At 37.0% G+C, this 15255-nt stretch overlaps 1 protein-coding gene across 1 annotated transcript in view; it reads right to left on the minus strand.

Moving 5' to 3' along the window:
* The window catches only part of ANO4 (anoctamin 4), a 199399-nt gene that overhangs the window by 105190 nt on the left and 78954 nt on the right, over nucleotides 1-15255 (minus strand). The window contains 1 exon segment of the mRNA XM_071551994.1: nucleotides 7517-7723. Within this exon segment, the coding sequence (XP_071408095.1) occupies nucleotides 7517-7723 (207 nt within the window).

Here is a 15255-nt window from a genome sequence, read left to right on the forward strand (position 1 = left end):
ATGTGCAGTTTTGATGACCCTTAAAAATCTCTCAGGCTTATGAAAGTGCAAGCTACCTTTTTATGCCATTGGTCTAATGGGCATTAGGTGCATTTCTAAAGCAAGGTCTAAATAAAGTATCAAATTGTAGCGCTATCTCCCTTTTTCAGTTTTAAGTACCTTGAATGTAATCAGTAATGAAGACAACCTCAAAAAGGCACGTGCTTTGAGCTCCATTTGGCCTCTGAAGCATAACGTGGTACAGAACTGCAGTCCTAAAGGACGTAAGCAGCGAATATTGTGCCTCTGTGGGGTTATCCAGCATGCAGAGAACACTTCTTGTTTCCTGAGACACCCACCCACTTATGGCATAGGGACAGTCAACCCTCTGCACGACTCCAAGGCAATTCTCAGAAAAAAAGAACTGATCAAAAATGATGTCACCTTGCTACTTTGTTGCTTCCCTTATATATGGTGCAAGCTATGATGTTGAGTATAATGCAACTCTTTTGGGTTTGGGGTTTTTTTTTGGCACCATAGTACATTGCACTGGTTGGAATTTCTAGTGTGTTCTTTAGAACCCTGGAAGCACTTACCTGTATCATATCTTCTCACCCAAGGAGTAAGCCCCCCTCCTGTTTTGGTTTTGGTTTGGGGTTTTTGTTGTTGTTGTTTTGGTTTGTTTTAGTTGTTTTTTTCTTTTGTTGTTAGTTTTGGTTTGGGTTTTTTGGAGGGCATGTTTGTGATTTTTTCTTGGTTTTATTTTCTGTTTGTTTTTGATTTGGTTGCTTTGATTTGGGTTTTTGTTTGTTTGGGTTTTTTAAGTATAAAGAAATGTCTGACTTAATTTTGAGATATCAGAATGAACCAGCAGGCTTGGTATTAGGAAAGACATCTTGCTATCTTTCGGACTGATACAAACCTTTTGTGGAAATTAGTAGCACTATGCAGCCCTATTACAGTCAAATCCCTTTTCTGATTTTAAAAATGTCTCTGCCAAAGTAGAAGCTAGTTTGTTCCATCTTTTGACAGTCTTCCTGATAGGATCTTTCTTTGGAATATATGAAACACATTTAACATTAGAAATAGAGCCTTACATAATACTAACCCCCTTTAGGCAAGATATATAGAGCTAAGAAAAAGCCACATTATTCAGTCAGGCATTAAAGGAACGTAATTGATTATTCAAAGTCTTTCTCATTGCTTCATGAAGTATAAGCTATTTTTTAAATGAAATAGGTCATTACTTTCTGAGAAACATTGCGAAATTTTATATAAGTTCTGTTTTCTTCATTATAGTGGTCAAGAATCTTCTTAGTTGTTTTAAGACAGCCATGGTACACTGGTCTCAGGATATTAGAACTTTGCCCTGGGATCAATGTGTTTATTGCTAAGCCTTTTCATATTTTTTATCCTTGAAAGAAACTCTCTGATGGTGGAATGATCAAGACCATCCACATAGAGTGGCATTTTGCAGTTTTGTGAGGTGACTACATATTGTAAATGATCAACATCCAGGATGGCTGAAATTGAGGGTGAAATGTATGGATTTTAAAGTAGCCATACATAATTGATTGCAAGAGTGAAAGAAAGACTGTTTCATAAGAGCAAAGAGGAGAGTGATCAAAGCAAGAAAGAAAAAAAAGTCTTTGAAAATACTTGAGTTTAAAAACATATAGTCCCCAGAGAAGGAGAATGTCCTCAAGCCACCACTTAAAATTATTAGTATTATTTTTGAAGCCCCTTATTGAGGCCATGCACAGGTGCCTCACGTAGGTTTGGTACCTGTGTGTGTCACACACAGCACAAATTGATACAGAGGGATGCAATTTCTGCCTACATCAAATATATTTAAATTAAACAAGACAGATAGCATTGAAAAACACCACTTTATATGCCAGCTTTTTTTTCTTAGCATGATGTTGCAAAACTGTTCTCTGAACTGCTAGAATGAATGTTCTAGACACTTTATACCTTTGAATCAGGAATTTTCAAACAAGTGACTTTTGTCCTAGAAAAGTGAAGGGCTGAATGAAATGGGCTGAATGACTAAGCAAAGAGAAAGATTTCAAGCTCTGCATCACCTGCTGGATAGTTCAGCTCGTAATTTCAAAGTACTGTATAATTACCATGTGGTGACCTGTCACTCAGCCTAGTGATAAAAGGTCCTCATTGAACTGAAGCAAACTGTTCTACTCGTTAGGAGCTTTGCAGAGGCTCCAGAGCGTCAAGTCAAGAGGATGAACTGTCTCAGTGTTCGTTGGGGAGGTATTTCCAGATCACATCTGAAGTACACAGGACAAATTTTTTTTGGTGCATTGAACTTGCTCACTTTTGAGCACAGGTTATAGAGAAAGAGAAAAGTTAAATATGCAGGCTGGTTTCCTTGATATTAATGTCCCTTCTGCACAGGGATGGTTCTTGTAAACATGTGCTGGTTTTCTTTTCTATGAAAATTAGCTTAATGAGGCGAATACTAAACTTTTTTGAAATCTGCTTGCTTTTTCCATGCTTCATTCCACATGAGAGAAAGTTCTATATACATCAGCAGAAGGCATACTGGAAAAGATTGTTCCCTTAATAATGTTAGACAAGTAAGAGAACAGCATTACTGAGAGTGAAAATGCAAATTTCCAGCTGAGTTTACATCAGCCATTCCCACACTGTGCATGGATTTGCTATCAAGAAATACTTGTATGACAGAGCTCTCTGATAGAATGAGTTGCAGGATTTTATCCTTTTAATCTGAGAGAGATGCATGCCACATGTCCTGCCAGTCAGCAAAGAAAAGCAAATGAGATTTAAGCAACAAGTCACATCTAACACATATCTTCTAAAGACCATTTACAACTAAATGTGAATGCTGACAAGCATATACATATTTTGTACAGTAAATTATCATTGTTGACGGATTCAGTTCTAGCTTTCTTATATTTCAAAGTCCATCAGCTTGTGACTAAGCTCATTAAACATGCATTTCCTTTTTTTCCTTTAATTTTGATTGCCACAGTTTCAAGAACCATGCATTTTTACTTGCCTCTTAAGTCAGCTGTTCTACTGGCCAACGCCACTAGCTCTTCTTGCTTATTTAGAAGCCCAGAAACTACAGTCATCAATAAAAATGCTACAGTGTGATAAGCAATTAAAAAAGAGGACACAAAAGTAAAGAAAACCATATCTAAATCAAGCATACCCTCCTTTAAAATTTGTAATCTGTCAGATACTACTTGTCACAAATGGCAAGAGAGGGCAAAAAAAGTTCCTTACAGATTTCCAATGACCCCAGCAGACTTACAGAATAATACCAGAAAATGGTCCTTTCAGCACATATAGTTCTTTCAAGTATTATGCATATGTCTATATTCAGTTCAGGTAGCAAGAAATGCCCATTCCAAAATGTACAGTTCTTTGGCTTTGAACGGGATTTTTTTGAACAGTTAACTCTTGAAAGCAGAAATTTCTAGAATATTTTTATATGTTTCCTGGAGTTAAGAATCTTTAAAGGTTAACTAAATTTTAGAAATTAGTCATTTCAAAGACAACCCTTCCTGTTGGTTGGGTAGATTACCTGTAGAACTAACTCGTACAAGTGATATAAATTGCTATGTAGATTATTATAAATAAATAAATAAATAAATAAATAAATAAATAAATAAATAAATAAATAAATAAATAAATAAATAAATAAATATATATATATATATATATATATATATGTATGTATATATATACTTCCATATAAACTTTGAAATGCTTTAAGGTTTTACCAGAAGCATAGAGAAAGAAAATCTTATTGGAGAGCCTCTGAATCCCTGTAATTACAGAAGAGGTAACACTGTTAGGAACCGTTGCAAGTAGAGAAGAACTAAGAAGATTCCAGAGTTTCACACAATGAAAGAATTCACTTTACTGCTGCTTAGACTTATTAAATAAGACATTTTTCCCACAGTCAGCAAATTTAGTGACTCCTAGAGATATTAGGTTTGACAAGTTCTGCAGAAACTGAAAATAAAGGAATTTGTCACCTGGAGAAGAAAGCAATGTAGCATTGTTCTGATTTGGAATAGATTAACAATGGACAGAGGAGACAGAAACCCAGAAACTAAAGTTCTGTTTGTCACACAGCAAAGGTGAAACACCACCAGAAGTGAGGCAAGCTTTTTTCTTTTTTGTCCCCAGATTTGCCTAACTCTGACATTGAGGGAACAGACTGTGATGACAATTGAACCTCCTCTACACTTGTTCAGTAGTTGGTTCTGCTGCTCTTACAGACAACCTAAGTGATGATTACCATCACTTTCAAAATGAGCCCTCTATGTGCAACACAGACGTATCAATCCTAAACTCTTTTCATGAGAATTCTGCCAATTCACTGCAGCCAAAGGTCTGCCCCAAGTGCTTTGAACTCTGTACTTCAGTAGCCTTGTACCTCATTAGCCACACCATGCCAGACATGTTCACAGAACTGGAAGATGATAACTGGAGGATTCTCAAAACTAAAAACATACTGTCCCTCCCCAGTTTTGAAAGGAATATATTAATGTCATTGTATCTGATTTCAGCATCTGATTCCTAAGTTTGTTTTTGATTTCCTTCTTTCTTAGAGAAAGTTCCCTTATACAGGTGCACCTGAAAATGTGTTCAAAGTCCTCACTTCACTGTTAATAGCCATTTTCTCCCACTTGTTTCCTCATTTTCCTGTGTTTTGTTTCAGTTACTTGATACTTTTTGATCTGCTTAAAATCAGAGCTCAGAAGTTGTGGTTCTGCTTATAGCTAAGCAGTACTTATTTGCAAGCTTGCACAGAACAGTTTTTAAAAATTCATTTATTTTTAAATAAGGTACAGTACAGACAACTTGGTGCTCCCTAGGTACTCTAACACCCAGATTAATAGTAGAAGTCATGAGCCTCAGGATCCTTACCAGTTATAAATAAAACGGGCAGGAAAGCAAACTATAAATAATGCTGTAGCACTAAAAAATACCTATCGTTCACCTCTTTAGCATGTAGCTACCTATGAACTTCATTCAAAGGAAACATCTGTCCATTAAGTAGAATTCATGATAGATAATAAAAATTCTGGAGAGAAGAAAAGGGGTGAAGGGAAACAAAGTGCTGTGAAGAAAAGAGTAGTATGCTATCAAAGGGAAAAAACACACTCAACTGTCATTTTATCAGGGATCCTTTCTTTCTGTGGCTCTGGTCTTTCTGACTAATAAGAATTAGAAATGCCATTTTAAGTCCTCAAAATACCTTTTCGCATAATCTATTATGCTATTCTGCCTTCCTGTTTAGGGCATTTGCTAAGTGGACAAAGAAAATTTCAGTCTGAATATAATGTACACTAACTCAACAGTGGAACCTACTTGACTGTGATAACAGCACTCAAATAGAAGAAACAACTCAAATTGTGTGAACTATTTAAAAGTAGTCTGAACAAAAAGCTATGAACTTACTGCATCCAATAGCAGGAGGATAGACTAGAAAACACCGGTGTAAGATCTAGTACCTGAGTTATTAATATACATAACGATATTTTCTTTCTAAAATATCAAAATCTTTATGATTTCTTAGATGAAGTACTGCCGTTGGACAAATAGTGTATTAAACTAATTATGAGGTTACTGTTGTTAATTTGTTACTGAGTTAGAGTGGAGAACAAGAATTTCAGTTTAAATTAGAGTTTTTTCTTAGGAGTGCTACTCATTACTGTTGCTGCCTGACCATAATCTTTCTTAGACTTTACTTGCATACAGCTCAGATGGTTGCAATTTAACCTGGACAGAGACACAAATTTAGTGCTCTTATAAAGCACTAAAAGGTCAGACCAAACCATAAAGGTTATTTCACTCCAGATGAAACAATGGCACTGTAAGTTAGTTAAGAAAAGACTCCTGTCATACAAAAACCTCATAAAAATCTGCAGTCTTTAAGGGGCTCTGGGCACTATTAACTCCTCTCAGCTTCAGTGAGGTTTATTATTCTAAATGCCCCCTGGAACCAAGCTGACAAGTGCATTCTCTGTGGGTCATAAATGCTGTTATTGTCTAAAGAGCAGAATATAACAGATAAAACTAATTCAATACAGTGAAAGGTAATTTCTCAAAAAATATCATTCAAATGATGCTCACTAATGAGCTCCATTTTAAGAAACCTCTGGGGTCTACCTAAAAAGGGATCTTTTTGTCAACCAGAAGCCAGCATATGCTGTTTGTACAGCACAGGCCATACTTATCAACACATATATGTAGAATGTGTACCACCTCAAAATGAACATTGTTATTGTGCATGTTCAAGATCCTTTTTATTGCAAACTGTGATGCAGAGTTTTTTTGTCAATCTCTTAACATGCTGCAGACATGATTATATATCTTTAGCAGCAACATTTCTTTAGCAGTAATTACTTCAAAGAAAAAAAACATAAGCTGAACAAACAGGACAAAAAAGTGAACAGAAGAACTGAAATAAAGCATATGGTTATGAGTCACTGTAAAGTCTTAATTAATCTGTGTTGACAAAGATATGGTGACTAAACAGTATGGGTGCATAAAACTCATGCCAGTAGATCTGTACAGCAACTCACAACAGATAATCTAAAATTCCAGCTTTACTAGATCTGCAAGGTAAGGGGAATACACTAGCAGTTTCCAGGCAGAACTGTCATCTCACACAAATAGACTCTGCTCCCTGGCCCCCAAGTAGCTGCATACAGCATGTATCTTACCCTTTCCTGGCCTGTAACACTGGAAGATAATTGAGACCCTTCAATATAGAAGCTACAAAATTGAATTTATGGACAGTCTTAATTTTCTCCACACAGGAAAGAAATTTGGAGTTTGATTTTCACTGTGAAGAAAGACTGAACATGGCCAGCACAAATGTACTCCCCTGTTATAAGAAAAGATACTTTTAAAATAGCTCTGGTAATTATCATAACAAGAAAAGAACTGATGATGTCAATTAGAATTTGATGGTTCCCAGGAGATTTTGACTTTCTTTTAAGAAGTTTTATCTTATTAACCAGTTAACTTACATTCTAAAATTTCCTTCAGATCCAGAGTTTTCATTTGTATTACAGCAGCAAAGCTTTGGCCTACACCCTGGATTGTGCCTTTGTCCAAAACCAACATTAGTGCCAATTATTGAGTTCCATGAGGGGATGCCTGCAGCCTCTAGAGCATTGGTATTAGCTCAGAGCTTATAAAAATTAAATATATATGTAAAGGAAACAGTGTTAAAAACAATAGCTCAAAGTTCCCTCTGCATTAACATTTTGGATACCACTACATGATGTATAATTTTTTATGATTAAACTAAAATTTCCCACATTAAGCTGTCCCAACTGCTGTTACTCCCTCTAATCTATAACAGACAAAACATACAAGAACATAAACAAAACATCAGTCCATAGTTTTGACAATTGATAGATTGATCACCATGCAAACATGATCTCATGCGATTAATACCAGCTTCCCAACATCATGGTGTATCACACAGGAAATGGAACTGAAAAAGATATTAAGGCAAATCTGTTACCTGGCTGATGGGTTTTTGCTTTTCCACCAGTGACTGCTGAAATCATAGATCCAGAAGACGAGGCTTCCATTTTTATTGACCCTCTGACTTGTGGGAGTGAAGGATGCCCATCCACAGGCAGACGCTGTGAAACTGGGTAGCTTCTTGCAGTTCTCCTCTGACAGATTTGAACACGCTTTTCAGCCCCATGAATAGATAAACTTATACCTGACAGGAATGAGAATTAGTACTGTTACATACAAGAGACTACCATGGAATAACTAAAATAGAAATATTGTCATGGTTTAAAATGTAACTGCAACAGCCTTTTCACAGAGGGAAAGAAAAAAAAGGAGAGAGAGAAGTATAAAAAGATTAATTTTCTATGAGAATTAAAAATGTGAACATCTTTGTTGCTGTGTTGCAGACATCAGAGTCAGCCACACTAACAGATATTTAAATTAATACACAGATAAGGTTTACTGCATTACTGGTCTGCAGGAGAAAATATTTTCCATTCCTTCAAAAAACACACACAGCTCAAAGAAGACAATATTAATGAGGTAATTATCACAGAATTTATTAAATGACAGTTTTCTACTGATGGATTAGAACTTGGAAATAATGGTTGCTTTCCTTCTGAGCATTTAGCAGTTAGGAAGTCCCATCAGATTGAAAAGATGCTACAATTCATGTGTTAACTAGTTCTTAAGGAAAAAATAAAGGTATGTTTTGTGGAAAGCAATAAGGCTACAAACAACAATAATGTGACCTTAAGCTTAACAAAAAATTCCACTTTACGTTACCCTCAATATTGGAAATTGTCTTTCATAACAAACATTCTCAAATTTGTCATATAATCATTTTTAAACAAAAATTGTGATTAAAAACAGGCTTTATTTTTCTAAAGATAAAAGCAAATTTTAAATTTCCTATGTGTCTATTGTACAGTATTAGAAATACCATCTTACAGTAAAATTGCTGATTCTGACTTCACATTGATGCAATTGCTCCAACTCCATTTGAATTACTTTCAACATACTCTTGTGGAAACCTTCAGACAATATCTTTTAGACAAGAACACTGAATGATAATTCTAGTCTACTGTTTTACATTTAATTTAATTGTGACTCTTACTGTTTCTATCAGCAAACAATCTTTGTTTAAAAAAACAAATGAAACACCCTAACCAGATATAAATAAGCAAACTGAGAAGCAGATGGAAAAGAAGACCCTAAAAACTGGAAATGTGGATATTGTAAGCACATTGTAATTTGCAGTTGCTCAGAATTCTTAGATATCATTGATTGGATTGCTCAGTTTTCTGAAACAGGTCCCTCACTGAAATATCCAAGAATGTCTTAATGACTCTGCTCCTCCAGTCCTACTGGAAGTCAATGTATGTGACCCTCCAGGTCATGGGAGAGTTTAGAATCTCTGAAATATTAATACACTTATATCCGTAATATACTGCCAAGAGGAAGAGAGCTACCACTTCCTTAGGGAATTTGTGAAAACAGTAGGGTTGCACACATGAGCAAAGGCTGTGCAAACTGCTCTCCTTTAAGATGGCTTTGCGCATTCAGTATTGAAGCTGCAAGCTCAATACCTGACTTTGCTTATTACCAGAATTGATACGCAGGAAATGAGAAGTTTCCTGCAGCAACTGCTCACCTACCTCCTGGTTTAAGGGCTAATGAAACTGCCAGCTGCTAAAGACTGTTGGAACCACATCTTCTTTAGCACACAGAGCAAATCCAGTCACTGTATTCTTGTGAAAGGCAGCGTATCAATCCAAGCAAAGACAATGACAATGACCATGCCTTGGACCATGTTAGCTGTAAGGGGCTTCAAACTGTAAAGAGCTAAGCCTCAGCTGTAAAATGAGCTCTTTACTTCTTGTGCAGTCACTAGAACCTCATGATGCTCAAAATATTGTGCAATTATCCCTAAGGTATTAAAAAATTAACTTAAATTATTTTCTTTAAGCATCACCACTGATTGTCACATCATTTAAAACAACCACACTGAAGCTTACAATGGAGTCAGCCAGTTAGTCAACATGAACCTGCCAAGACCATGTACTTACTAGCTGGATCTCAGTAAGGCTAGGCTTTCATTTAGTCATGAAATTAGGAATCTATTTTAGGAACTGGTTCCAATAAACTAACTGCTACATTTCTCTGAGGTTCACATAAATTTGTTCTTTGCATTCCAAAACCAGTCTATAAACTCTTGTGCAGCTGTGACTCAGCTTCCTAAATTATTTCTGCAGCACATTTTTTTCAGACATCAAAATAAAGGATACTGATGCCAGATTACTATTCCTAAGAACTGCAAAATGTGCAGATTGATCACATCCAAAATTAGGTTCCAACAAAAACTTGATTCTGGTTATATGCAACCTCCTGTTTAGTCTACCAAGGAAAGGTGATATATTATACCTCCAAATTACATGAGGGAGAATGTTCCATCATTGCTTAAAATTTTGTAGGCTATGCTTTTGACATATTTAAAAGTCCCCAAAACCAACCACCAAAGGTGTGTCACAAATATATACAAATATTTGGAAGTTCTTCACCCCAGTCTCATTGGTACTGCAGTTATTTTTTTTCACAGAAGACATTTTTTTTGACTAGGGGAATTAATTTCCATTATTTTCCTGAGAAGTAGCTACAGGACAAACATGCAAGTGTCCTTATTTAATTATAATTTCAGATTTTTCCAGAGAAAGACTAGATCTTGCTTTTCTATTTAAGTTTCTTTTGTTAAACTAGAAGTCTGAAAAAAATGTAAGACAGTAATACTGCAGTGAGGTTCAGCATTACCTTGTTTTCATGTGGACAAAAGTTCTTTTAAAAGAGTGATTGCATTTGCAAAAACATCCCCAGATAATGTGCAGAAAAGCAGAGACAAAGAGATGGGGAAACAGAAGTAGAAAAGATATTGGGAATAGTGTATGTAACTTATGGGAGAGAAAAACCTGGTGAACTATTGGCACTAAGTAGACTAGAGTAAACAGTCGCTATTCTTCCTGCAAGTAAACCACACTGCTGATGAATCCTGGGGTTTGTGGACCAGAGATGTGAGAAATCAGCAGAGAGGTCTCTCAAGAGTAGATGTTAAAACTGACATTTGTTATTTTTTTGCAGCATGACAATATCCGCACAAGACATCTAGAAAGAAAGGTAAGTTCCCCATGGGCACAGTGCAGAGTGGGTCTTCAACTAACTATATTTGATAGAGTTTTTCTTCTGTTTTTAGGCTTGGCCATACAGCTGTTGACATTAAAATGCCACTGCTGTTGCATGCCTGGCTGTATGACCTCTGGCTGTACCTCTCCCTTCAGCATGGTCATTTTTAAGTGAGCTTGACACTTGCACTCAGTAGCTGGGTATGAGCACACTGCCATGCTCTGACAGGTAGTATAGATGCTACAGAAGTCAGGAGTTTGTCCTGCCTCTCCCTCTGGCAGGAGCACCTGCTTATGAGCACCACTTCAACCCAGGCCTCCAGTGCAAATGCAAGCGAACGACTAAACTACTGTCCAGTAGCCACAGCTGACTGTTCAGTTTGGAGGACTGCCTTCTGGATAGGACTCAGCCACCTGCACCTGGTTGGCTGCAAACCAAATGAGCAGAAGTTTAGTGTTTTAAAGCTGGATAAGACTTAGGCCTTCAAGTATTATACATATCACTCAGCTCTTTCCCTTTCCTGTATGCAGCAAAAATGCTTCTCTGTATTTTCAAATCTTCACTTGCCTTTCTCTTCCTTACCTGTATTTCCATCTTTTTTTATTCTCATACAAGCTTTTTGTCTCCATGAGGAGCTGCTCTTCTTGCTGCCCTTTTGTTCTCTGATGACTCCTAGCTTGCAGGTTCATGTAAGACAAACACCTTCATTCCCTTCCTGCCAATGCATCCCAGCTATGCAGCTTGCCAGAAGAGAAGAACAGCATCTGTCTGGCTTATGGAAAACTTCTATTGTTCCCAGATATGTCTTTTTATTATAATTTTTTTTCAAACTAGTATTTCTTTCATGTTGAGCACATTTTCTACTTATAAAGTGGTAAGACATTTAGAAATTTGTAATGCTGCAGATAACAGCTGCATATGAGAACATTAAAAGTGGAGTATTAAAGTACTTACAAGTCATGAAGCAATAAAATCAAACATAGAGAAGAAAAAAGAGGGAGAAATTATTAAAAGTTCAAAACACTGCAATGCATGCAAAGTTTTAGGTGACTAATACTTGTTTTGTTGGCTCATCAGATGCTACAATATCCTGCACCATGCAGATGTCACTCTGCTGAGGCATCTGACAGAGCATCTGCTTTGGTGATGTCTTAGCCCTCACCAGCAGTTGTGCACCATGCACCTTTGCACCCAGCAGACCTCAGCCAGTGTGCTTGCACTGTCTGACTGAGCACAGGACAGTGGCTCTGGTACCCAGGGGAATGGCTCTTACACCTGAGCTGGGGACAGAAAGGCACTGTGCCCAAATTATCTTGTGCTGGGATGGAGACACCTCTCCACCTGGGGAGGCACTTCTGTAGTGACTGTCAAGTTTATGTCAGCTGCAGTTTTTTCGTCTACTCTGTACCACTTTGGGTTACAGGCACCTATTTATAGGTTGCTTTCTGATATGGGTGTCTCTAGACAGAGATTATAAGAACATGAATAAGCAATAATAATACAATGCAGAATTATAAAATTGTATACACAATCCATTAGCTAACAGTGCTTAATTAGCCCCAAGGGTCCTGACCCACTTTGTAGACTTTCTCTGGAATAATAAAGTAATGCTGGCAGGTGATGGAAGTCTTTTGAATTTTGTATTATTACATTGTCAGTGCTCATGTTGGAGACAAAATACTCCACTCTCTTCTATGTGGATCTTTTATTTTGTTTCAGCCCTACGTGGAGCAGATTGAGGATGATCCTTTCTTCAAGGCCCTTTTCAAAGAGGAACAAGTAGAGAGGAGAACAGAGAAAGAAGGGAGAAAAATCTCAGCCACAAAAAGTAAAGCAGCTCTGGAAAGTCTGCACTCATCAAGGCACAGAGAAGCAAGGTCATAAGAAAGCACTTTGGAAGCAGGAGCAGAGACCGCAAAATGAGGCTTTAAGGAGCAGTATATAAATGGGAAAATTACATATTTAGTTCTTTTCAGCTTTTACACACAGGAAAGGAGAAAGTGAGCTAATTTAGTTTAATAAGCTAAGCACCCTTTCCTCACCTTGTGCAAATTGCCACATTTCCCATTAAAGTCAATGATGCTCTGCAGACAGCTTCAGCTTTTTCACATTTTTAAGATAGCCTTGATGAGGGGGAGCTCAGAAAAGGAAGCAATGTAAAGGGTTTCTCATGCAAATGCAGTTTAATTTGAGACTCATCAGAGAGACAGCTATGCTTGATGCCATGATGGACTCCTCTGCTTGCTCTGAATCCTAGGTGGAAATGAAGGAGCATTAGAGAAAAATTCTCCTGCTGCCCTCTGTACATATGTCCAAAAAAAGTCTTAAGGCAGTTCCCTTTCTTTTTTTCATCCTGTGCCTTAGGTAACAAATACATTCAGAAAGTATGGACAGCTTGGTGAAAAACGTTACATCGTTATGATTCCCACATTAGACTAAATCAGTTTTCAGAAGTTTAAATATCACCTGCTTACCGCAGCATCAAGTCCTTTGCCATTGATAACACACCATTATGAAATCATATTTAAGACAAGATTACACTTCAAGTATAGCTTTGAAATTATTTAAATATTTGAATTATTTGAAATATTGAAATATTTAATTATTTGAAATTATTTAAATTATTTAAATCTGACTATGTCAGATGTGAAAAACACCTCGCAATTGTAAAATCTTAAGCAAGCAAAGAAATAAGCAACTAGTTACTGAACTTCGCAAGAACTGCACTGGCTGGAGAGAAAGAGTAATATCGTGCATCTTGAAAAGCTACATGGGTTTAGTTTTCTGAGGTTCTCAATGATTGCTCCCTTCACCCTGCTTCCTCCTAAATATTGGAGAAATGACAGGATTTTTAGTAGTATCAGAAACTGTTCTCTAAATGTTATTATTTTTCTAATTTTCAATAAAAATTTTTGTCCAGTTAGCTTCTGAATTTACATCCATTCTTAGCATATACAATTTTCTATGGAAAGAAACCACAGAACTTAAACATACAGTCAGTAGAGGAATAGGTATTTTTTTTGTCTGAAACATGTTATCCCTGAAAGTTTTGTGTTAAAAGAGATCATGAATGAACTCTTCTCTTTACCTCTCCTTTCACTCATGACACTATGGAGCTCTATCATATCCCCCACTCTTTTGTTTCTATTCCAGAGCTTAGGTGGTCTAGTTTACACTATTGCATCTCACTCAAAAGCTGTTGTATACCTCCAATCATCCCTGGTCACTCCTCCTCTGTTCCTCACCTTTTTCAAAGAATGGACACCTGAAATAAATGCACATTAAGAAAGTTTCAAAAACCAGCATCAGAAATGCCCATGATGTCCGGGTTGTGTTTTCTCCAAAGATTTACACAGTGACACAATAATACTTCAGGTTTTATTCTTTCTCTTGTAACTTCATTTGTCCCAAGATAGTTACTCTGTCTCCCTGTTATATGCGCCAGCTCTTTGGGCAATTTTCCAGTGAATCGGGAATTGCTCTTCTAACCCACTTGCCTTAGGTCCCTTTGTTAAGCAAAGACAGCAGGAAGCAATATTGCATTTTTTCTCTCATTTGTATGTTGCATCTTTTTCTTGTCAGTTGGTTTCTAGGTCTCATATTTATCACTTCTGTAGAAGCATTACTATACATCCGTTTCCTATCAGTAAAGCAAATCTTCACAAAGGTGTATTATTTGTCACTGCATTACTTTTTTTATTTTTAATTACCTGCCTTCGGGGGAGGAGGGTAGCATCATCCTGTGCCTGTGAGTCAGCGGTGGTGGTAGGATCTGCATTTTGAAGTGGGATCAGAGATACACCTGACCTATAACCAGGACTCCATGAAGAAGTTTGTGTAAACACTGGGTTTTGTCCAGATTTATCTGCACTGATTTAGAAACGAACTGTTAAAGAGCCGTGGGGAACAGAGATTTACATTTCCTTGTGTGTTTTAGACAGAACAGCTCATTCTCCCCTGCAAAATTGCCTACGCTAGTTGTAGTAAAACTGCATCCGGAGCCAGTGTTAATTAGGACTTCTGAAGTCCTAATGAATAAAAAGGTCATGCTCACCTTAGGCCTACTATCAAAGGGTTGTTTCTATAGACCCAAAGGTGGTTTATTAAATTATAACAAGCTAGCCTTCAACGGTGTTTATTTAACGTGACTGAAAAACTCCCACAGTGCTCACTGAGAGGCAAGGTAACACGCTGAAGTCATGAAAATGTCTTGGAGAGAGTCATAATAATCCCACTTTGATGGTCTACATGACACTTTCACTTTTGTCTGACAATTCATTCTTTAGTTCCTCTCTACAAAAAAACAAACACAATGTACAGTGCATATATGCTGCTCTATTTTCCAGGCTACTGGGATAAATGCCTGACAGTTGTGTGTAAAATATGCCTCACTTCAGCTCACCCAGCAACCTGCTATCAGAGTTGTTTGTCACCATCCCAGCTGACCAAATTCCTCCTGAGGCTGCTGGCATTTTTATTGGTTTTTATTGTTTATTACTGTTCTTTTTCTGTTTGTTTAGTATCTAATTTGATTTACTTTATTGTTACTACTGGACTTGCACTAGT

The sequence above is a fragment of the Pithys albifrons genome, chromosome 3 (genome assembly GCF_047495875.1).
Source record: "Pithys albifrons albifrons isolate INPA30051 chromosome 3, PitAlb_v1, whole genome shotgun sequence".
NCBI lineage: Eukaryota > Metazoa > Chordata > Aves > Passeriformes > Thamnophilidae > Pithys > Pithys albifrons.